Source organism: Pseudopodoces humilis, chromosome 3 (assembly GCF_049639895.1).
Source record: "Pseudopodoces humilis isolate 2021_Gansu_Grassland_sample_001 chromosome 3, ASM4963989v1, whole genome shotgun sequence".
NCBI classification, from domain to species: Eukaryota; Metazoa; Chordata; class Aves; order Passeriformes; family Paridae; genus Pseudopodoces; species Pseudopodoces humilis.
In genome coordinates this window covers 17,083,335-17,107,864 of record NC_142202.1, presented here as the reverse complement: position 1 = coordinate 17,107,864, position 24,530 = coordinate 17,083,335, and the positions used below count along the sequence as shown (strand labels likewise).

Sequence of the window (24,530 nt, the reverse complement as noted above, 5' to 3'; positions counted from 1 at the left end):
CCTGTGAGATAACTCAGCAGTGCTTAACAAATCTAAACAGCTGAGCAAAACCATCCTCCAGTGCCGCTCTGTGTCCTGCTCGAGCTTCAGCACAGCCATGCTGGAGACCTTGGCTAAAGGCACACCCTCAGCTGAGTGCACACAGCTTACAGCAGGAGCAGCTTCCAGCTCTCCACATGTGATTGATTTCACACGTGCTGCTAAAAATGCTAAAATGCCAAAAATGCCATTATTCCCTTTATAAAGAGAGCCCTCCTGACCCGTAGGCAGCAGGAGACATCTTCAAAGTAAAGTTGGACTGTGCCTTGCCAGGTTTGGACAACCAGGTGGTATCAGGGCTGTTTTCTTGCATGGCCATGATCTACACAGACAGGTGGTGCTCAGACCATTCGTATCCAACTTCAGAAAGATTTTGGGGGCTACACTGGGAGATGAATGGGCAATGTTTAGCTCTTTTTCCTCTTTAATGGCAATGGCTTCCCATGAACTGTGCAAGTAGGACCTGTGCTGAGCTTAGGAAGAGGAATAATAGATGATGAAAGCGCAAAACTAGCAAGCAAACGGACAGTGGCACACAATGGAGCACCATGTACCAGCAATGAAGGAAAACTTCCCACCACATCTCAGCAAATGGGACTGCTGGTAATTTAAGGTTCTTTAAGTGCTTTTCAAGCAATAGTGTTCATTTTAGTCAGATAGGATGCTCCAAACCACTGTTTCTGCATCCAGGACTTGGAAAACGATGTGCAAGAGGAGCCTGTCCTTCCAGGGCAGCTGGGTGGCCACCGTGGGCGGTGGGTGCAGCACGAAGGGCTCACAGCCTCTGTGTGCTGGGAACACTGCCTGGCACCAGCACGTCCTGAGTCAGAGCTAAAATATGAAAGAAATGGTTTGAATTCTCCCTCGGAGTATTGCTGTTCTACACGGGTGCCAGCAGCAGCGTTTCAGCCATTCTTGGCAGCAACTCACCGCCTAAATGGAGACGCTCTCTTCCCCCACACCATGTGTGTGTGTATGTTTAGGGAGAACTCTGGGGGAACTTGCTGTTTGTGGTTTGGGCTGTGCAGGGAGCGCAGCTGTGGCAAAACAAGTGACCACCAGCAAATCAAGCTGTAAGCGATCTCTGTCACTTGCAATGTTCAAAGTTATGACAAGGTGACAACATGGGATACAGGCCCACTATAGCAGGATATTTGAGCCGTACTAGCTTTTCCTTTTTTTTTTTCTTTTTTGTTTTTTTGTTTTGTTGTTTTGTTTTGTCTAAACGCAGCAAATTGATATGGATCGTTCTGGTTTTTACACGGAAAACACCGACTTTACACGTGGCAATAGGGGAGCCAGGGATGGCGCGGGTGTGAAGCTGACGAGGTGCCCAGTGAGGCAGGGATGTTTCCACGCGGGGCAAGGAGCTGGAGGGACCGGGAGGGTGAAGTTTCTCCGTCGGCGACTGCCGGGACACAGGGAGTTGGGCCGATGCGCGGGTGCGGCGGTGCCGAGCGGTGGCGTAGCTGCCGGCCGAGGGGAGGGATGGCAGGCGGGGCCGGGATGTGCCGTGCCGGGGTGTGCGGTGCCGGGCGGGGCGGTGGCGGCGATGGCGGGGATGGCGGAGGCGCTGGCCAAGGAGCGGGCGGTGGCGGCGGGCGCGGGGCAGCACGACCGCGCTGTGCCCTACCTGGGGCAGCGCTTTGAGCCTCTGCGCCAGGAGTGCCTGCAGGGGGGGCGGCTCTTCCAGGACCCCTCCTTCCCCGCCGGCCCCGCCGCCCTCGGCTACCTGGAGCTGGGGCCCCGCTCGCACAAGACACAGGGCGTCGTCTGGCGCAGACCCACGGTAGGGCGGCGGGGCAGGGGGGGATCCCCGGTAGCATCGATTCCCGGTAGCGTCGTTCCACAGCGTCACCCGGGTTTTCTCCTTCGCCCACGCCGTAAATTTGGGTGGATTGAATGGTGCGGGGGCGGCGGGCGCGGTGCGAGCCCTCCCCGCGCTGCAGAGCCGCTCCGTGCAGCCGCGGATGCTCGGGGCTCCGGGGGCTCCCCTTCGCTCTGGGGACAGGCTGGCAGCGATCCGCTCTGCCTGGGAAACAAACAAATCCCAAAAGTCGTTCTCCTCTCCATCCACAACACTCCGTGTGGACAGATCGCTTTGGGTAGCGCTTGGGGCCGTCTCTTCCGATAACTCTTTCCCTCAGCAGAGCCACGAGTTGAGCACCCTGTGGTTTATTCCCGAAGCAGCCCTGCCAGCCATGGGAGCCATGGGGTCGGGTGGACTCCAGGGTGCCTCCGGGCACCTCTGAAAGACCTTGGTGTAGTCAGTGGTGGAGAGGTAATGGCAGGGCGGTGTGTGCTCGTGTGAGAACCAGTGCACCTCCTGGCACGTCCTGTGAAGTGAGAGATGGCTGCACACGAGCTTTGCTCACCAGCTCCCGTTCTCACTGTGCTTTCTGTGTCTGGTGCCCGCACCCGTTCCTGCCCTGCTCCGTCTCTGTGGTGTTCATCCGCTGTGCTCAATGGTTTGGTTAATTCGCTGCAAGTGAGGCCTTGTTCCCTGCCTTGCCTGCGGTGTAATGCAAGGTTTGTTTTGTTCCCAGGAGCTGTGTTCCAGCCCCCAGTTCATAGCCGGCGGAGCCACTCGCACGGACATCTGCCAAGGGGCACTGGGTAAGGCGGGGGCACAAATTGAGTTTTCCATGTGGTGCTGCCCCAGGACAACATGGTTTCCACATGGCTGTAACTCACTCTGTAAATACCTCCTTTTGCATCCTACCACCTCCCTTCATACCAAATCAGACCTTTCTCACCTTTCCTTGGCATTTGCAGGTGGGGACCGTGTGTGTGGCCACTGAGCACAGCCTTTCCGTGTGCACCAAACAGGGGTGGCACACACTGGTTTCCTGATGGCTTTTCTGATCGTGGCCAGTTCCTTCCACGTTCACATCCCTGAACAGCCTGACTCATTTCTGCCTTTAGCAGCCTGCTTGGAAGAGCAGTTGTGTGCATAGCAGGACTTCTTTTTCCCAAGTGGGAGAGAATTCTGCCGAGCAGGAGGAGCCTCCTGAAACCTGGGGAGATGCTGTAGAGAGAAAAGAAGTTGTATGGGGGTTTTCCTGCCAGTTGCCAGCTCTTGAGGAAGACAAAACTGGGGTGTTTCGGGAGGGGTGGGCCAGCCTGTGATCCCTCTGCTTTTGCCATGGCTTCTGCTCAGTTTGTGCAATGGCAGCCCCTTGGTGGGGCTCTCCAGGGGAGCTCTGGGAGCTGCAGGGAAGTGCCAGAGAACAGTGGGGAATAAATGGCTTAGCCTGGCTGGGAGTGCACAGCTATCCCCATCTGGAAGCCTCTCCTGCCTAGCCTGACAGAAGGGGTTTCAGGTGGAGGATGTCTGCAGAGATATGAGAAGAAATAAAGTGAAGTGAAAGCAATAGGTTCCTATTCCATATCTGTAGTGAGAGGATTTTAGATTAGACAGACAACACGGTTGAGAGAAAGCTCTTATGCAGGAAACATGACTAATACAAGCTGTACTGTGCTGCTGCACTTGGCAAAGGAACCAAGTTCTGTTTGTTTGCTTTCCAATATTCACCACACTGTGACTTCTTAGCTTCTAGTCCCACTGCTGCTATTTGTGGGTTCGTGTCCAAAAATGTAACAGGCAGAGAAGCTTATATTTTGTGCTTATGTTCTCATTCAGAAGTTTTTCAGGTTAGTGCTTTGACAATCAGACACAATAAGTATAAAAAATCCATGACAGTAAAAATACTTAGATTATGAGCTTTGTTCTCCTCATGCCCCAGTACCATTGGTGGTGTGGGTTAGGCCCTGTTGTACCTTAGGTTGTTGCCATGTCACCAGCTTCCTTCCTGTGCTCTCTCCACCCAATACCATGTCTCCCACCATCACTGGTTTGGCATGAAACATGTCCCAGTGCTTTAACACACTTGCCAGACATCTGTTATCTCTTTTTACTGTGAAACTTTATGGTAAGAAGTTCTTCAAATCGAAATTAAAGTTTACTGTAATGCCATTTCAACATCTGGCATATCTGTAGAGATGCTGTTTTCTGGAGTCACTTAGTTGTTTTCTGCCTTCTGCTTTTCCAGCTTTTCTCTCCAGATGCTGTGGCAGCAAGAGCATGAAAGATTTGAAGCTTCATTTTCAAGTTGTGAAATTGCTGTTGCTAATACCAAACTCTGTTTTAAATTGATGAAAGCATTTGCTGCCCTAGTGGTCTTTGGAGCAGTCAGATGTTCTCATGGGCTTGTATGGGATCACCAGAGGATATGAAATGACTCACAGCTGGTATTTTTGTACCTCCTGACTATATCTGAATCAGAGGCTGTCAGTGTTCTTGTTTGTATCTCCTTTTTCACCATCACTAAGTACTGTGATGACTCTCCTGGCTGTCTTCTCATGAATCTGGGCAGGATTTTCGTATTGTGTGACAATTGTTGATTAAAAATTAGATGCTTTTGATCTTATCTCTGCGTAGCCACTGAGTTCCTAAGAGCCTGGATGGATTCTCTGCTCTTTCACTTCTTTTCCCAATGGGGCTGGCAGATGCACCGTAAAAATGCTTTTTTTAACTTTTTTTTTTTTTCCACTGCCCTATCTGACACCAGCATTTGTACTGACAAATTTGCTTAAGCTTCCATTTACTTGAACTTTGTATTTACTTTGAATGTTCATGTCCCGTCACATTTTAGGATGTTATAGAGAAGATTACAGTGGAAGATGTCAAGTGCTTTTGAAAACCTGTACTTTTTATTATGCTGCTTCTTTTCTATAGGAAGCTTTTGTAGTCACATTTATCCCCCAAAAGGCTTGATCAAAAAGCAGCAGACCTGTGCCCATGGGAAGTTCCGCTGCTATTGCTGAGCCCTTCAGAACATCTGGGAGAACTGCAGGGACAGATGAAGCATCCAGAGCTCACAGACTCATCACATCTGCATGGCAGCTTCTTGAAAGGGAATGTGTTGCCAAACAGCTCAGCTAAGGAGCAGAGTTTCTTCTAGCTCAGGAGTCTTTGGCCTGGTGCAAAGAATTTGTTTCATTGCTTTTGACCTGGACTATAAGAAACTGGTGCATATAAGGCATAGCTGATCATCAGTGCAGAAAAGATTCTCCAGACACCAAAGTTCTGCCCCTTGGGATTTGGATTATCCTTTATTCTGGCCTTGTGAGGTTTTTTTTGTTTTGGTTTGTTGTTTTTGGGTTTTGTTGTTGTTTTGTGGATTTTTTCCTTAGGAGAAACTTTTGAAGGCGAGTATTTGGAGTTGGTTTTGCAGTATCAGATCTGCAAAGTCAGTGATGGTATTTTGTTCCAAATGGCAGCACATGAGGTGTGGTGACTCATTACAGCTGAGGGGAGGATCTGAAGCCAGAGAAGCCTGGTTCACCCTTAACCACCTTTTTTTTTTGTAATAGATGTCACCATGGTATCACAACACTGGGGTGTAAACAGCACAGGATCTTCCAGCTGCTGTTTGGATGCAGGTGTCTCCTCCTTATGTAACAAACATGTGAAAGAATAACAAACTGAATAGGTTGAATTTAGAAAATCAGTCCCACGGTTTTCTCATGCTGGCAGCCACTTTACTGCCAGTGGGTTGCCACAGCCTTGTGTTTGTAACAAGAAAACTTTCTGGAGTGCCTTGGTATTAATATGAATACATTCAGTAGCTGTTAATCTAAGACTGATTTAAAACAATGATGAGTCTGTGATCGGCAGAATGTACATTTTCCCTTTTACCCCATACTCTTACATGAGCTGTGCAGTGACCAGAGGAGGTGCCTTTTGCTTACAGCCCTTCAGGCATTTGATGGGTGTGTTTTGTCTTTTCTTTCCAGAATGGCTAATTTTAAGCCCTTACGGCTATTTATGCTCACCTTGCAATTACTTTTTTTTTTTCCTAACATTCTTGTTACAGCTGGAGATTAGATAACTGCAGAGATGGGTATATGGAAATAACAAATACAATAAAACATTGAAAGCAAGAAAAAGTAAGCATGACAGGACAAATAATAGGGCTTCTTGTTAATATGTGTTATAGATAAACTCACAGCCTGATAATATTCCCTTTTCTGATAACCTTGTTCTGCCTACTGTTCATTTACAAAAATTATTTATGATTAATGTAGCCTTGGTAACACTCCTTTCAGACTCAGGGCAACCTGTCTGTCAGCCTCTCCTTGTACTTTTCTTCCCTGTCAAAGGAAAATCACTGTCAAGAACTTTACAGAAGCACCAGTTCTGGAAGTTCAGATTATTTGGTAATGACCTTGCTCAGGCTTGCTTAGTGCAGGCTAAAATTCCAGGTATGATCACAAGATCTGTTCTCACCCAGGGTCTGAATTATCAGGTGTGCTTTTAGTGATGGCTGTTCACAAAGGAAGAGATAATATCCTGGCTACTGAGTGCTTTTAAGTGTGGAAACCAAAGGATGTCTTCCATATATGCTGCAGCTGCCTTTAAACCTCAAGACCTTGCCCAGAGTTGTCAGAGTTAAGATTTGTGTTTGACTCCAAGTTCTTGTTAGAAACCAGTATAAGGTTCAACTGAGAGATTTTACAACAGGCTGTGATTTCAGTCTGCCTTGATGGGACAGCTAGAAGGTAAAGGAAATTCTTTACAAATTCTGCTTGTGGGTGTGGAGGTCCTCTGGAGGGAGTTTCTCCTTGAATTTCCGTGCTTCTTACCTCCAGGGGAAGCATGACTCAAAGATGTGTTACAGCATTAAAGTGTATGTTCATAATCTGGAGGCTTGATCAGCTTCTTGGACAAGCCTTCCTGAGCTGCTGTTGCCATTTGAGTTGTTCATTTGTTCTGCCTGTGCTTCTCCCTGCCTGCCCAGCCCCTGCCCAGGGTATGGAATAGAAATACCAATATTTTTTGGGAAGAATGGTGTGACAGCTGCCCTCTGAGCCAGACTCTTTCCTCCTGGCCCTGTCTTTTGCAGCAAATGCCTTTGCTACCTCTGGATGCAGGTCCCAGGGAAGAGGGTCTCAGCTCCTTGAAGGAGGCAGTGAGAGGAGTCACCACTTTGCAGGGCGAGATGGATGTGCTGTGACAGAGAAGGGAGGGGAATTTCATCATTGCTTCATAGCCTGTCACAGGAGAATAGCAAGGTGACTTTCCTGTTTAAAAATGTCTCTGACATGCTGAATTTTCCATTGCAGAGCAAGCAGCCAGAGGCAGGACTGAAGGGAAAGTTTTATGTTCTTCCCCTCTGGGCTGTGAAGCAGTACAAGAACCTTAGGTTTTGAAATTATTCTGCAATTTCCCTTCTACCTTTCCTGAGATGTGAGAAGATGTGTGGGACAGACGGATTTCACGGAGCTACTGCTGGGGTCAGCCATGCAAAGCAAGGGCAGCCTGGAGAGAGCTGCAGGTTATCCGTGCTCCTGCTGCTGTTGTCTGAGCAGTGATGGATTTGGGCCTGAGGGTGGACCTCGAGGGCTGCTTTAGAATTAACTCACCCTGAGACTTTCTCCCATTTGGATCCCAGCTTCTCACCCACAAGCTTTTGAGCCTTTTCCCCTGGGAGAGAGGTGGCTGTGTAGGCACTGCTGCTTTGCTGGCTTCTGTCTGCTGACAGCTGTGGCAGGTTCACACACTGAACCTGCAGTCCTGCAGGACTCTTTTGTGGGATCTCAGGTGCAATACCCACTGCCCTCTGCTCACAGAGCAGGGGAACAGCAGATCTGGTAAAGGTAACAAGGAGTTTTGTGTCAGGCTGTGGCACTCAGGGTATCACCTGGGTCTCTAAATCTCCGACCACCGCACAAATGGGCTGCAGGAGGCCGTGGCTGAGCAGAAGGGTAACTGCTCTGATAAAGTAAAACTGGGCTCTGAAAAGAATTACAGAAAGTAGAGGTGTGATGTTTATAGAGCTGAAGTCTCTTCCTCCCTCTGCGTGGCTGGAGACGGTGTGAAAAACACTGTCCAGGCAGCCTGTGGTGTGCAGCCTGGTGTGTGTTGGCTCCATCCCAGGCAGGATGAGGAGGTGTGTGGGACTGGGAAACAGTGCCTGCCTTCAGGCCTTTCCTGCCTCTCCGTGACTGTGCTGGAGACCAGACATGGGACTGAACAGAGAGGCCTCGAGCAAGAGCCTCCAGAGATGTGTAAGGTGAAAGGAGCTCCTGTTCGCAGGGAGGATGGCAAGAGACCTTAAATGGAGCTTGCCCACAGGACAAGTCTCTGGATAGCAAGGCAACATGTTTATTAAACATGGGGAAAGGAAAAGAATGCAGCCTGTGCCTGAGAAAACACTGTCCCTTTGAGGAGAAATTGCACCCCTAAGTACCTGTGTGTGCCCACAGGCTCTTTGCCTCTTCTCTGCGCTGCTTCCTATCATGCAGGCACTCAATTGAATATTAAGTTTTCTTTCCAACAGCACCAGAATGGGTGATAACTGTGGTGGTAGGTCAGAAAAAGCCTGCTTTGACTTTTTTTTATGACTTTAGTCTTGAGGAAACACTTGCCTGGATCTGGAGAGTATTTGCGTTCATATATTTGATCTGTCTCAGAGATAAAGTGATGGGAAAGATCATCCTATCTCAGCTGAGGGAATTATTGGTTATAATGCACAATCCTGATGCAGTGCAAAAACTAAAGTTTGAATAATAAATGCTGTCTGGTTTGGGCTTTGTTTTCCTTTTCTTTTTACAGGGGACTGTTGGCTCTTGGCAGCCATTGCTTCTCTCACCTTGAATGAAGAGATTCTGGCCCGTGTTGTTCCCAAAGACCAGAGCTTCCAGGATAAATATGCAGGAATTTTCCACTTCCAGGTATGTGGAAAACAACCTTTTCCCCTTATTGGGCAGGAGCCAGTGTGGCTGGCTATGTGTGATCCATGTGTGATCTTTCCTGGCATGGCTCTTTGGGATGTCAAAGAGCCAGACAGAAAAAAAGGAGACATCTAAAAAGGGTGGTGGAAGGAACAAGGCCATTAATCAAAGATCTGGGAGCAAGGGCTGCCTTTGTGGTCCTTCCTCCCTGAGAAGAGCCAGCTGAGCATGTGCATCCCTGAACAGGGTGGGTGAAGCTGGCTGGGACAGGGATTACCTTTCCCCCAGGGAAATCGCCATTCAAAGATAAATGTCCTGGTGACAGGAGTGCACAGCATGAGGTGGTGATGCATGTTTGTGCTCTCTTTCCCTCAGTTCTGGCAGTATGGGGAGTGGGTGGACGTGGTGGTGGATGACAGGCTGCCCACCAAGAACGGGGAGCTGCTCTTCGTGCACTCGGCGGAGGGCAGCGAGTTCTGGAGCGCGCTGCTGGAGAAGGCCTACGCCAAGTGAGTCAGAGCCAGGCTTCCCCCCACTCACATCCCTGCTTCTCCATAGAATCCTCAACTGCATGGATGCTGTGCATTAAAGTGTCAGTCTGCTCATTAGCCTTTGCAGCTTCTGGGGATTCCCACAATGGCTCCTTTGGTACAGAGTTGTTGACAGATGCCTAAGACGAGGAGCCAAAAGCATTGGATTTGTTGCCAGCCAAGAAAAGTGGCTCTTGCATTTCATGGTGAAGCTGTTCCTGGAGCAATCTGCTGTCACCAGGGCCTGGGAAGTTCCATTTCATGTGCTCTGTGCACTTCTGAGGGCTTGGCAGCTGCAGTGCTTCAGTGTGCAAAGCACATCAGTCCATGTGCCCATGTCTGTGTTCCGTGCTCATACCTTAATCTCCATTTTTGGGTTGGCCAGAGAGGAATTCTATCCTCTAGTTCTACAATTTTGAATTGACTTAAGAAATTTAGATCTGCTGAAAATCAGACCCATAAAGGGATTTAAAGGGATTTAAAAACTGTAGAACTAGAGAGGGAAAATTGTTTGGTCTTAATTTTTTTTTAATATATTATTTTTTTCTTCAGATATTGTTCATGGTTCCTGTCATTGGTGTGACTGAACCTGCAAGGTGTATGCATGATTGTGTAATATTTTATGCTGGGCTTTCCAAGTACAGAGGTCTAAGAAGCAAAGCTGAGGGTCACGTTTGTAGCTGCTGTAATGCTCCTGAAAGCAGAAATGCCGTGACAGCTGGCACATTGAGTGCCTCTCCTGAAGGAAGATGAGAACAGGGAGCCTGATGGCTGTGTGTGTGAGAGAAGAGGAGAGCAGGGAACCTGATGGTTGTGTCTGTCTCCCATTTTGTGCAGGCTGAACGGATCATATGAGTCCCTCTCTGGTGGCAGCACCACCGAAGGCTTCGAGGACTTCACCGGTGGCATTGCAGAATGGTATGAGCTACAGAAGCCACCCCCCAACCTCTTCAAAATCATTCAGAAGGCACTCCAGAAAGGCTCTCTCCTTGGCTGCTCCATTGATGTGAGTTAGCAGGTTTATTTCTGGGTTCTTGCCGTGCACACAGGCTGGGGGTGGACCTCTGCTGCACCTGCAGGAGCTGCACACAGGATGCCAGTCCCCTCTGCCTATGGTTCCCTGCTCTGCCTTGTACCTGAATTTGACCCACAAATGTGACCCAAGCATGTGCTCTTCGTGGGGGTTAGGCTGAAACAAAACATCTTTAGTTCATGTAAAAAGCTCATTCCCTCCCTTGTGCCTCTTCCATGAGACCTTCTGCTGTTTAGTAGGTTCATGGTAATGAACAACACAGGGAACTTGTATGGGGTCCTGATGAACATCTGTGTTCCTAAGAAAGCCTTAGCTTGGCAGCAGGATGGCACAGGCTAAGAGGGTTTGGACAGAGAGCTGCTGCTAATGGCTCCTGCAGCCAGGTGGTCAGAGGTGACAATGTCCATCCTTGCTGCAGCCTTTTTGTTGCACAAGTTGTACCTAAAATGTTCCCAAAAAATCTGGGCTCTGTTCTTGAAGCAGAGAGTCTCGGACTGTTGCCAGACCTTTAAAAGGTTTTATGGGAAGACACATTGTCTGAAGCTGGACCCAGATGGGAAAGAGGAGCTTTGGCCCTGCCTTCAAGGATTCAGCATTGCTTTTAGCCTTACTGAAATGAATCTGAGTATTGTTATTGTGGTAATCACCCTCCTCCCAAATGAGATTGCATGTTAGTTATGTCTAAAGGGAAGGTAAATTGTTTACAAAAACTCCATTCATAATATAAATGTAAATGTTTCCTCCCATTTTTCAAGTTAAATCAGAGTCCCAGGAGAGGGAAGCTTCACAGCAGGAAAAGTGCTTGGTTAATGTCAATTTGACTTCATGATATTTTCAAGGCCTGTTTTACTTGTTTGTATTTAGATAAGAATCTGACATCTGGATTTTTGCCCCAGACTGATACAAATCCCTTGGGTGGTTGGGGAGGAGAGTAAATATATTATGTTGTTGATAAGTGCTGGCACTTTCTGTAGTGTAAATTAACTGTTGCTGTGTTTATCCTTTGAAAAAAAAAAAAAACTTGTAAAATCTTTCCTTCTCATCTGCAAGAGAAATAGGGACACAGAGATTAAGCATTAAATGGAGAGTGTGCTGAGGGGCAGTAATAAGCTATGAATTGACAGCAGGAATCCTGCCTGCTCAATCCAATCCTCTCTGTTTGTTTAAGCTTCAAATATTGTTTAAAGGTCACAAACTTCTGAAATGGTGGAAAGACAGTGATAGCCACATGTTTCATAGGTGGTTAAACATCCGCTGTCTGGCAATAAGTGACTTTTCTCTGCAATGTTTAAAGGCCAGACTGCCCAAGCAATGGCTGTGAAAAATTGAGAGGGGATGTGCCTTCAGGTATGGATGGCATCCAAAGTTCAGCCTCTTCCCTTGCTGCAGAGCTGGGGAAAGGGAGGGGAACCTCCCGCCCTGCTTTGGAGATGAAGGGGATATTTTGACCCTGAAATTTGCTGGACCTGGGTGTGATCCCAGTGTAGCTTCAGGCTGGTCACCCCATTTTTCTCCTGGTCCCTTGAGAATATGGAGTTTATCCACTGTGTCCCCTTTGGAGATGCACAGGAGTGGCTGCACCACACCAAGTGTTTTGGAGCCAGGAGGGAACTTTGCTGCAGTGCCAGGCTTCTGATTTGCACCCATGGCACAAACGTGGTCCCTGGGGTTCCAGCACCACCATGTGTGCTGCTGTCCCCTCTCCCTGCTCTGTCACACTTGTTGCCTTGGTGCAGCAGCTCAGCCACTCTTGCAGCCTCACAGCGAGATGAGAGCACAGTTGGAGGGGGAAGCTTTGTTCTGTTGGATCCCCTGCCCGTGGGAAGCTGCAATCACTGATGTCCTTTGCTCCTCCAGATCACCAGTGCTGCAGAAACAGAAGCTGTCACTTCCCAGAAGCTGGTGAAGGGGCACGCCTACTCGGTCACCGGGGCAGAGGAGGTAGGTGTGCCACCCCAAGGTGCAGCAGCTTTTGTGTGTGGCAACCACAATCCCATCTTCAACCCTGCAATTCTTAAGTGTCACCTGTTTTACTGAATTGGGTATTGAGTCTCTTCCTTCTGAAGGAATGCTTAATTAGATGGTATGTTTTGGATAAACAGAGATTTGCCTTTCTGGGTGTTTGACCAAAAAAAAAAAAACCCTGTTTTTCCATAAGCATGGCTATTTCCCACTGAGCAGGGTGGTGAGCAGCTCTGTGCAGAGGGCATGCTACCCTCTGCTGGTGACCAGGCCCTTCAGTGCAGCTCTGTACAGCAGGCCACACTTTGTACCTTAGAAGCACAGCAAGAAGTGTCCCTAGCAAAAAAAAAAATCACGTGTTATTGTCCCTGAAGTGCCTGCTGAACAGCACCTTTCAGCTGGGCTTGGTGCTCAAACACAAGGGGCCTGCCCAAGAGCGGGTGACTGGTGAAGGCAAGACAAAACCAAGGAAGCAGATCATGGCATCCTTCCATGTGTGCAGTGGATTCTTGGTTAGCTCACTGATAATTGTTTCCAAAATAATTCCTGAAAACTCAGGGTGAGGGGTAAAGAGCTGCTGACGTGCTGTGCTGGTTTGTGGGTGTGCATTTGGTCTTCTCACAGCAAAAGCCGGGAAGAGGGAGTTTGTTCACCTTCATTCACAAGTAGGCATGATTTAGCCAGGCTGTTCCTTTGGAGGTCTGTGCAAACTCTGTGAGGGTAGTTCAGCTGGGGTGTCATCTCTGGACTGTGCTGCTGCTCTGCAGCTTTCTTGGATTCAGGCTCCAGAGGTGCACCAGCTCCTGCCTCACGTGGATGCTGTGTGCTCCCCAGAAGCAGTGGTGCTCCCACTGGAGCTCTCACAGCTGGGCTTGGCCTGGCCTCTGGGTGTTTGCAGAGACCAGCAGATGGCAAGAGGAGGGGCTGAGGCTGCTGCTCTGTGGGGCACTGGTGTGGTCAGAGGGGTTGTGGCCAGTCTGAGTGTTCTGGCTGTTGTAACAGGCTCCTCTTATATATAAGCAGGGGGGTAAAAAGGCATTTGAATGTGAATAGACAGTTTATATCTAAGTGATGACTTTAAGAAATATCTCTGTACCTGCTTTTTGGCTTTTGTATAGCAGTTTTACATTCCCTTTGCTTGTAATCCTATCAAAGGTGATTTTTTAGCAGCACAAATCAGACATTTTGGTTTTCATGGGCTTTGGTTTGCGCATGCTTGTAAAACTTGTCTGGACAAGCCTGGTTGTGTGAAGTGCACTCAGAATCAGTTGTACTTATGTCTTTTCGAGCAGATGTGTGCATGTTGTCATGCCTAGAACTGAGATACTTGCTCTGTTGTGTTTTTAATTACTGTAGAAGATGAGGGAGGGAGTGTGGTGCTGAGTCCCTGGTAACTCTCCATACACTTCTGATCCCATCAGGTGAACTTCCGAGGAGCAATGCAGAAGCTGATCAGAATCCGAAACCCCTGGGGAGAAGTGGAGTGGACTGGGAAATGGAATGACAAGTGAGTCAATGGCTTACTTGCTGCCAGTAGCCCTTTCCTGCAGGGGTGCAGTCATGTTTCTGTGCTTTTGTGTTTCCTACCTGAAATTCCTCTGTAACTCCTGTCTGGATGTGGTGTCACATGGAACTGTTTCAGAGAGAAGCATCCCCTCACTGTCATCTCCCTCCTAGCCATCACAGGATGTGGTGCCTCTCATGCAAATTCCAGTCTTTGTGTAAGATGCAGTGGTTTGGTTGGTGAACCCTAGAAAGCTCCCGGGAGTTTCTGCTTATTTACCAGCCTGGATTCAGTGGTGAGCTTCTGAAAACTCACTTTCTAAAAGGGCTTTAAAAATCTATTTCTGCTGTTAGCCATCAATGCTGGAGTTTACTCACTTCTGTGGCTGGGCAGTTTTTATTCTGACTTCCTTTTTCTGTCTCAGTCCAGGCATTAGCACTTTCTAAAAATAACACTCTGTTTCTCATCCTTCCCTTGGATATTTGAGACGTGAGGTATTTTATGTGCCAGGTGCATCTCTTTTTAATTCTGCAGTGGTTTGAGAATTCTGGATCTGCTGAAAGTTAGATCTTGTGCCAGAAAAGCCACGTTAGAGTTTCACCTTTCCCATGGTAGCTGATGTGGGGTTCTCTTCCAGCTGCCCAAACTGGAGTGGTGTTGACCCTGAGGTGCGGGAGCGACTGACCAGGAGACACGAAGATGGGGAATTTTGGTGAGTGTCACTGGGCTCCCATTCCAGCAGTAGGGAATGTCAACTGCTCTGCTTTTATTCATGCAAAGTAACCTCTCCCAGTGTGCTCTCCAAGATGAGTGTGCAAATTCACCCCAAACCATAGCGCTAAACCACAGTGACAGGGAGGGAGGATGGACGAGGTATGGAAAACCTGTCCCTCCTGAGGAGACATTGCCAGTGGCATTGCCTCCCACAGGATGGCGTTCAATGACTTCCTGAGGCATTACTCCCGCCTGGAGATCTGCAACCTGACTCCAGACACCCTGGCAAGTGACAGGTACAAGAAGTGGAGCCTGCTGAAGCTGGATGGGAACTGGAGGCGAGGAGCCACTGCAGGGGGCTGCAGGAATTACCCAAGTAAGAAAAACCGGAGAAACCTTTTACTTGTCCACTTGTGCTTTCTCTGGGAGCTTCCAGGAGATGGTTTGGGATGGGTGATGGGATATCTAGGACTGATCTCCAAAAAGTGCAGGTGTCTGGGAAATGTGGCTCCCTGATGAGGGTCAGCTGTGGTTGTAAAGGCTGGGGTGGGAGTGGGCAGGGCAGGGCATTGGTTTTCTCTTCTCACAGCTGAGTTTGGCAGTCAGAGCCACTTCTGTCCTAGCTGACATGTTCAAACATCATCACGGTTGCTGTTGAAGAAGCCTCTGAGCAGTTTGCTTAAATTCACTTCCCAGACACTTTCTGGACAAATCCGCAGTATTTGATCAAGCTGGAGGAAGAGGATGAGGACCCCGATGATCCTGAGGGGGGCTGCACTTTCCTCGTTGGGCTGATCCAGAAGCACCGTCGGAAGCAGAGGAAGATGGGGGAGGACATGCACACCATCGGCTTTGCGATCTATGAGGCAAGGAAGGCTGTGCAGGAACGTGGGAGGAAAAGGGAAAATCATTCCCCCTGTAAATGGGATAGTGCAGTTCCCATGCTGGGCTTTCCATCGAAACTCAGATGGGTTGAGTTGGACAGCAGCTGCAGCAAGGAAGCCGTAAAGAAACAAAAAGCTGCATTATTGTCTTGCTTAGCCCCTGTCTCTTCTCCTGATGATAGAGGGGTCAGAGAGGCAGGAGTGTGAAAGAGGAGATGGGGAGGAATAGTAGAGAAATTGAGCCTACAATAAAAATCAGGGTGGGCTGCAGGGAGAAGATTCAGCAGGAAGCCACAACCAGCCAGGCTGTGCCAGGCTGTGCCCACGCTGCCCCAGGTGAGCCTCACCTGCCTCAGGGATGGAGCTGGGAGCTGAGCCAGCACCTGGCCTTGCGTGATGTGCCCGACACCCACCTTCCCCTCAAGCCAAGTATTTTTTTCTTTTTGGTGTTGGCTTTTTTGTTGTTTTTTGTTCAAGAATGTGGATGTCCTTTCTAAGTAATGGTGCAAACCAGGTGGAAATGCCATTCAGCAAGCTAATAACTCTCTCCTTTTCTCCTTGCAGGTGCCCCCAGAGGTATGTGGCATGGGTTGGTGGTCGAGGTGCAGAGTTGGGGCTCAATGGCTGGTGGGAAGAAGAGGTTCAGAGGATCCTACTCCATTGCAGGACAACATGGCTGCACAGTTAGAGGCCATTTATTCTGGAAGGGCCCCTGAGCCCACATTGCATTTTCAGAGTGTCCTGGATTGGGATAAGGGTGCTCAGTGCTACAGAAATTCCCCAAAGCAGCTCTTCTGTGGCTCTTCTCCCAGCCCAGCCCCACACTTTCTCTCCCAGAGCACAGCTGCTTTTTCCAGGTTTGCACAGAGCTCATGTTTGCCTCATGAATAATATTCCAAGGAGGTGTTTATGTTCATTTCCCTAAGCATTACCTGTTTTGGTTTCTGTCTATTTCTACCTGCAGGCAGCTAATAGTACACCCTGGGGGTCACAGAGGCGTGGCAATGCAGCAATGCCTCTGAGCTACTGCTCCTCAGAGGAAGGACTGAACCCATTACTGGGTTTGCTGTCCCTGTGAAGGTCTGTGCAAAGCGGCTGGGACATCCTGTGGCTGCTGAGGCTGTGCCCAAATGAGAGGCTTTTATGTAAAGTATGCTTTCATCAGCAAAAGAAACGGGGCTACTGGCTAATTAAATTTCTTATGTACTTTTTTAATGCCTTAGCAGTGCTCTGTCACTCCCCTAGTGCTTAATAAAACTCATTTTCATAAGAAAAAATATTCTAGCTACAGTCCCATGACTTTTTTCCCCTCAAAAGGTGGAATTTTGTCTCCTACTATGCAGCAGGTCTGACAGGTTTTTTTAAATTCTTTCTTCATTCTTAAAAATCTGGGCGGACAGGAAGGAGGAGGTTTCTTAGAGATGCACATTCCTGAAGTTGGCTTCTATGGCTGAAACAGCCCAGCAAAGGACCCCTGCAAAAAAGACCCCATTCTGGAAGATCACAAAATCATTGAATGGTTTGGGTTGGAAGGGACCTTAAAGATCATCCAGTTCCAGACCCCTGCCATGAGCAGGGACACCTTCCACTAGATGTTACACTCCAAATATTATTTCATTATTTTGTTTTGTTTTATTCTTGGAGGCCTCCATGAGCAGGCTCTGCTCATAGGCAGCCTGACCTCAGAGGCAGAGCTGAGCTGCAGGTGGCATCAGCTCTGGGGACCAGAGGGACATGGCTCATGTGTCATCTCAATTTAAAGAAAAAATTATTGGTGGCAGAATTTTCCCAATGTCTTCAACCACCCATCATCATCTGCAAAGCAAATGCATGACCTGAATGATTTATTGCTTATTTATTGCAAAATGCATTTGCAGACACATCTCAGGAGTCCCACCCCCTTTCTCTTATTTTTCAGTTCTGTCAAACTGACATCTTTTTTCTTTTATTTTTTTTATTTATTTTCTTTTCCCCAGACATAGCTGACTGACATATCTATGATATTTTTAATTTGTAAATGTAAGCAGATGCAGACTGCAGTGGGGTTTTTCCCTCTCTTTGCTTTTTCTAAGTTTTCTGGCCGGACAAATATTCATCTGAGCAAAAACTTCTTCCTGACCAACAAAGCCCGGGAAAAATCCAACACCTTCATCAACCTTCGGGAGGTGCTGAACCGGTTCAAGCTCCCTGCAGGAGAATACATCATCGTGCCCTCCACCTTTGAACCCAACAAAAATGGGGACTTCTGCCTGAGAGTCTTCTCTGAAAAAAATGCAAACTCCACGTAGGTAGCCTTTGGTGATGATGTTACAGCAGTGGGCACATGGGGAAGATTATTATTATTGTTGTTATTTTTATTTGTTTTGTTATCCCTATTACTATTTAATTAAATTTAAAAGGCTTAGACATGTCACATCTTGAAGAGCAGCTGGGCTAAAGCCTGAGGAAGGGGTGTGGGGTCTTTTGTATTGAGTTGCCCCGATTCAAAGCAAACAAAAACCTTTCTCCATCCTGTAATATTTTGCTGGACATTCCTGCAGCAGTGAGAAACCCGGGATGTTTGTTGTGTGAGGACATACTCAGCTTTTGATGGGCCCTTAGGGGTGTTTGGCACCATCTGTAGGTCTGGTGCTCCCTCAGCACCTGGGGGACAGCATCAGACACATCAGAATTACTTTAGGGCTCTCACTTTTTTGCTGTTTCAAAGAAGAAATGAATGGACAATGTTTGATTTGTACCTGTGCTAAGTAGGCAGAGGCCCAAAATCCTGTCTGGCTCTGCAGGACATTGCACAATTTGTATTGTCTTTTCAAACCCTTGTTGCCATAGCTGGCAAATTACAACTATCACTGTGCTATGCGGTGTCCATAGCTGATTAATCCAGTAATTTTTGAATGTTCATTGTTATTTCCATATTTTAAAAAATATGGAAAATTTGTAAATGATTTAATGATTTAGATTTAAAATCTAAATACTGATTTCTTTCTCTTTCTAGGGTGATAGATGATGAAATTGAAGGCAATTTTGATGAGGTACATCAAATTAAATATTTTAAATTGAGATAATTTTGTTGCAAGTTTGGGTTGGAGTTCCTGTTCCCTGTTCAGGGCAATATTGTCTATAGGCATTATGAAGAAATGTTGTCCCACTTTGAGAAAATGGGAAAAGTTTTTTCAATATCCACAGCTGGGTGTCAAGCAAATGGAAATATAATCAGGAATGTAATGGAAACAAGTGCTGTCCTTTATCTAGAACTTGGACTTCCTAGGCAGAGGTACACTCTGAAGAGTTAACTGGAGCCACAGGAAATTCCCTTTGCTCTCCAGGAGTCCAGAGTGCAGTTTTCAGCAGCAGGGCTGTTTCTGCATGTAATGCTGTTTCCAGGAGTAACTAGTGGCTCACCATATGTTTAGTCTTGCTGGAGCTGGAGATGTTTTGCCTACCAATGCAGCTACCACATGTGTAGTGGGTGTTTTCCCCAGCATTTACAATGCCAGTATTTTGAGGTGCATCTGAAAATCAAACTGAATAAAATCATAGTAAAAACCACTTTGTGCCTACAACCTTGCCATTTGAATTTTTTACCAAGGGCAAGGAAATGTATTAAGTCTTTCTCAGGCAGAAACTTTCCCCCTTTTGCCTTTTGACATTCTCTGTTTCTGTCTTTTAGACTGAGATCAGTGAAGATGACATCGAACCCAGCTTTAAAAAGCTTTTTGGGCAGCTAGCAGGAAATGTGAGTGCTTTTCTGGTAATATCTTTCTGGCATCATGGGTGAGTGGGTAAGAGAGATGCCTCCCCCAGGAGAGTTTAGCTCTTGTGCAGAGTCAGCTCTCAATTGTGCATCCTGGAATCTGTGCAGTCACCCACCTGCTTCCACAGCAGATTGTGAGCCCTCCTGGTGAACAATCTCTGCTCCTTTTGAACTGTGGGCTTGACTTTTATCTCTGCAGGGCCAGAATTCTGGCCTTGGGCAGAGCATATGGCTGGGCTGGGCCTTCTCCCCAGGCTGCTCTTGCCTCGGGCACACCCTACTGCTGGGTACGCTGATCTCTGGGAAGTGGTGGTGCTCCTGGGAATGGCAGGTGGGGATAGCTTCCCACTTGCTTCCATTCAAGGGAACTGAACTCAAAGGGGTGTTTGAAATTGGCCAACTTGCCCAAAGGAATCAGAGGCTGCAGATGGTGTCCGCAGCTCACGGTGGAAAATTTGTTTTCCACAGGATGCAGAGATCTCCGCCTTCGAACTGCGCAGCATCTTGAATAAAATCCTGGCTAAACGTAAGTGCCTTCCTCCAACAGCAGCTTCAGATGGCCACCAGCAGGTTTCCACCATGGCCATGGGAGCACAGAGGGCACCAGTGACCTGGACAGGGTCAGAGCCTGGGCTCTGCCCCAGACCTGCTGCTTTGTTCCACATATGGCCACGACCATGTGCTCTCTCTGCTGCCTCAGAGGGCTGCAGAAACGCTGGGGCTGTGCCAGCCCAGAAGGTGTTTCACAGGATGTGTGCTTTGGCAGGGTACAGATGGGTGTCTTTTGTCCCAGCATCTGCCACTGGGAATTGGCTGCCAGGAAGATGGATGGATTTGAATAATCCTTGATAATAATCAAGAGAGGTATTGCTGCTGTTTTAGTATTGAACCACCCAGGAGTGATTCAAGCAGTAGCTCAGTCAGTGGTCTGGGGTGTCCCTAAAGAGAAGGAGAAACTTTGAAACTCTGGGCTTCTTGTCCTGTGAAGCTTGGCTCTGCATTATTTTCCTTCCCATTAAACAGTGCTCAAGAAGCAAGTGCTTAGAGAAATAAGTGTTTCATTAATTTCCAAAGTGAAATCTTATCAGATGGTCAGGACTGTGCCGTATGTCTGTGTGCAGCAGCCAGTAATCAGCAATGGGCTGTTGCTGGCTGCCGAGCTTGGCTTCATGCTCAGCCTTTCATGAAGCCACCTCCTGCTGACCTCCATAAGCTGGAAGTCCACATTGTCCACAGAAGTCCACTTTGCAGGTAGACAGCAAGAGCAGGAAAGCTTTTGTCTCTGTCTCTTATTCCTGTAGCACGCCTACAAACCAGACTTCTCAGGCTGTTTGCCTGGGGACACATCCCAGCTCACTTGCACCCAAAGCCTCTTGGTCAGCTCAAAGCATGGCACTGCTGGAAGCAAATAAAGGCTGGTTGGAGAGCTCATGAGCTGTTTAGGGAGGTGCTGTGGTACAGCATGCAGTGATAACCCTGTCTTTTGCTCTTTCTTCACAGGCCAAGATATTAAATCTGATGGCTTTAGTATCGAGACATGCAAAATAATGGTTGACCTGTTAGATGTATCCTTTAAAGCTCTTCTGAGATAATATTCCCCTTCCTGTGCTGAAGCAGGCGAGCTGCCTTTGCTCCCTGGTGGGTCCATCCTGGTGTGCTAATGGCTCCTGAGGTGGAGAAGCTGGCTTTACCCTGACTCCCCTGAAAAAGCCACTCCCTTGTTATTGTTGTTCACACGTGTAATCCCACCAGGCAATGGGAAAATTCACTATCAAAGTCTGCTTGGAAGCCTTCCCAGCTGTTGGGTGTTCTGGTTTCACTGGGGACAAAGTGATGTTTGTGCTGTGAAAAGGCACCTGGCTCTCAGCATTGTGAGGATGGCCATGAATTGTTTCACCTCTCTTACCTGGCTGGAGTTGATAAAAGCATCACAAAGCCATGGGGACATAGCAAATGGAAAATGAGGAAAACAAATAGAGTGTTTTGTTTTGGCATGCCATATAGGAAGCAAAAAGTACGTAGGATTTTAGGAGTTTTTACTCCTAAGAATATGGGTAAAGTGTAGGAGGAAGGATCAGGTCTAAGAATAGTTGTGTTCAGCTTCTCTGTGCAGTGGGAGTTGAATTGCAGAGTTGGAGAAAGGGAAAATTACCAACACAAGGTGATACTCTTCTGTAATTTGGTGCCAGATACAGCAGTCCATCAGGACTCCTTGGCAGGTTTTGGGAGCAGTGCCATGACCAGGTTCTTTTGTTAGCTGTTTGCTCAAGAGCTGAAGGTCTCTGAATAGCAGGCTTGGCTGCGGCTTTCCCTGGTTCTAATCCAGACCCAGGACTTGTGTGCCAGTAACTGCAGGTGTTGAACCCACTGTGCAGAACAAAATGGCATCATCCTGGCTCATTTACACTTGTAGTGCAAAGGCATCTGCATCAGGGGTGCAGAAAGATCTTGTGGACTCAGTGATCATGGCCTCAGTGGTCATGATTTAAATTAATGATCTTAATGATTTAAAAAGAAATCTTGGACAACAATTGTGTATTCAACAGGATGAGTCCTTCCGAGAGGACTTGAATCCCTTTTATGTTTGCAATATTTTAAGTCACAACTGCCCATGCAAGTAAACCCAGCAGAGGGAGAGGAAACCCCTTTTTCTTCCCTCTGAAGAAACTTCCTTAACTCAGAGAAGAATGATGGGAGTGGCAAACTGGGACTGAAGGAGTTCCACACCCTCTGGACAAAGATTCAGAAATACCAGGTAAGACACAACCCCTCTGGGAGAACAATCACACGTAGACTGGCTGTAGACTGACTGATGCCATACAGTGAGCACAGTCACCTTTCCCAGAGCAGGGACTGTGTGTCTGCAGCCCCACAGGTTTTCTCTTTATCTGCTCTGGCTGCTGCATTAAAAAAACTTTTTAAAGCCACTTTTAGAAAAAAATGGATATAAGTACCAAGTCTGTCAGACCAATGCTGCAAAGTGTTTTAAGAAACATGCAGGCTTGCATTTCAAAATGTTTCGTTTCTGCCAGAAGCCAAACCACAGTCTGAATTACTGTCAAGGTTTCACTTTGTGTTTTGCAGAAAATTTACAGAGAAATTGATGTGGATCAATCGGGTACCATGAACTCATATGAGATGAGGAGGGCACTGGAAACAGCAGGTATTTATATTGATCTGTCTCTTTATAGGATTCCATCAGTTTCAAGCAGGGTTGAGAGATGCTCAGAGCCATACAGTCCCATCTTAACTTACTGAATTTTGGGCACTCTGGAGCCTTCCCCTCCTTCCACCACGCAAGATGAGGCATTTCATTTTGTATCTGTGTTTACTCTTTGGAAATGGAGTCTTTTAAATCCTTGGTCTTTTCAGGGTTCAAACTGAACTGCCAGTTACACCAGGTCATCGTGGCTCGTTTTGCTGATGAGAATCTCATCATTGACTTTGATAACTTCGTGCGGTGTTTGATTCGGCTCGAAACCTTGTTCAGTGAGTACAGGCTTAGTAACCAGACAGGCTCTGCTGCCTTGTGATTTCAGCAGGATAACTGTCCACAAGCCCAGGATAAGGGGTTCAGACAAATTCAAACCTCAGATATTAATCTGGCTTCTCCTAAAGCCAGGAATGTCTTTTAGGCCAGGCTGCTGAACCACAGCCAGTCTTCCCTGCAAACAACTCTATGTTGATTAAAAAATAGCAGACAATTTAAAATGTTCAGTCTTGCTCCTGCACAATGATTTTAGACTGGCCCTTTCTGACTTGGGGTGTATGCCACTGTCAAGTTTTAGATTCTGGGACTAAATTCCTTATTGATCCTGAAGCACAAGGAAAGGGAAGAATTTCAAATTAGTTCCTGTATTTACCCTTGTCTGTCATCTCTCTCCCACCATAGAAATGTTTAGAAAACTGGACACTGAGAAAAGTGGGACAATAGAATTGAACCTTGTTAATGTAAGTAATTTAATTTAGCTCTAAAACATTTGTTTACATTTTGGAGGGAAAAGTAGGGGGTGTGTGTGGAATGTAGTCTGTTCTGCTCCATTCTGACTGAGGATGGCTGGTTTTAAGTACTCATATTTGTGCTGGATTTATCTATCTTGAGTATTTATAAGCAGCCTTAGAAAGGTTACCTTTCAAAAATGTACCTACATCACAACTTATTTTCTTAACAGACAAGGTTACTTACCAGAAGCCCTTTATACCTTTGCTGGCAGTAATTTTGGCTTCTTCCCTGCTTTTTCTGTCAACAGAGCAAAATGTAGGTGGCAGGTCCGATGGTTTTGCTCACATCTGCTTATTTCTGTCCCATGTGTGCCCTGTAGAAAGGACTAAGTTTGGAGAAAAGTACTCCCCTACATGTGTTTGACTTGCTTATTACCTGAACATAACATTTCTGAACCTAAGAATCCCAAAACTGATCTAAATGAGATATAAATTTAAATTGCTCAGGAAAGATCCTAAAATTACTTTTGTAACAACAGGCTGACTGTATGCTAGAAATGTGACTATACAGGCTTGCTATGGGTCTTTTTACTAAATTTAACCTTGTTTTCCTCTCTCTCTTGTTACAGTGGCTGTGCTTTACTGTCATTTGAGCCACTGGCACCAGCTTGAGACCTCAACAAGAGCATGATCAGGTGAAGATAATTGAGTTACATATAAGTAATATCCAAACATGAATGTGCCTTAACTCACACAGAGCAAGCAGATTTCTGCATGCAATCACAAGAAGAAAATTCTACTTCCACAGAAGAACCTGCAACCTCATTTTTATGGGTCTGACAATCTGTGCCTACTATCGTATATAGCCTCTGGCCAAAGGCTTTAATTTAGTATCAAACCTCAGTGCAAGTTTTGAAAATACTGCTTTGCTAATATCTTCGTATTTAAGGATTGTTTTACATGACTTCAGGAAGGAAAGCTCATTATAGCTTAACAATCTGGTTTTAAAAAGTTGCTTTTTGAACAACATCTTGCATATCTGAAATTGGGAAAGAGGTAGCATTGCGTAACTGAACACCTGAACTCACAGATAGGGGTTCCTTGTATGCTTTGTGTCAAGCCCCAGCACTATTCTAGTTAAATAATCTTTAAAGAATTTGAGTAGCAAGTGCACCTTTGACTAAAGTGAGCATTGAGCTGAAGTGAAGCTGGAGCAGGAGGCTGTTGACAAGAAGATTCTTCCAAGAGAAAGCCCATGCTTTCAGGTGGAATCTTGATTTCCTGTATTGTATTTATCTTCCTCTGAAGTACGAGAAAGTATTTAAATAAAAAGAGTAGAAATAGTTTGCCAGACTGTTATTTCTGCTAAAAATAAGCACTTTTTCCCCCCCCCTTAGAGACAGATCATCATGCAGAGCTTTTGCTTTCA

At 46.9% G+C, this 24,530-nt stretch overlaps 1 protein-coding gene across 1 annotated transcript; it reads left to right on the top strand.

Annotated features, from left to right (window-relative positions):
- Positions 1 to 1,586: 1,586 nt before the first annotated feature.
- CAPN2 (calpain 2) lies at positions 1,587 to 24,444 on the top strand. Its single transcript, XM_005523305.3, has 21 exons — positions 1,587 to 1,828; positions 2,586 to 2,655; positions 8,660 to 8,778; positions 9,154 to 9,287; positions 10,146 to 10,314; positions 12,199 to 12,282; positions 13,725 to 13,810; positions 14,445 to 14,519; positions 14,737 to 14,897; positions 15,218 to 15,387; positions 15,970 to 15,981; positions 17,478 to 17,689; positions 18,401 to 18,437; positions 19,076 to 19,141; positions 19,628 to 19,685; positions 20,660 to 20,724; positions 21,846 to 21,914; positions 22,244 to 22,322; positions 22,532 to 22,648; positions 23,052 to 23,110; positions 23,731 to 24,444. Exons 1-21 carry the CDS (start codon positions 1,592 to 1,594, stop codon positions 23,752 to 23,754), a joined length of 2,103 nt encoding a protein of 700 aa, XP_005523362.2. The 5' UTR covers positions 1,587 to 1,591; the 3' UTR covers positions 23,755 to 24,444.
- The last annotated feature ends 86 nt before the right edge of the window (positions 24,445 to 24,530 follow it).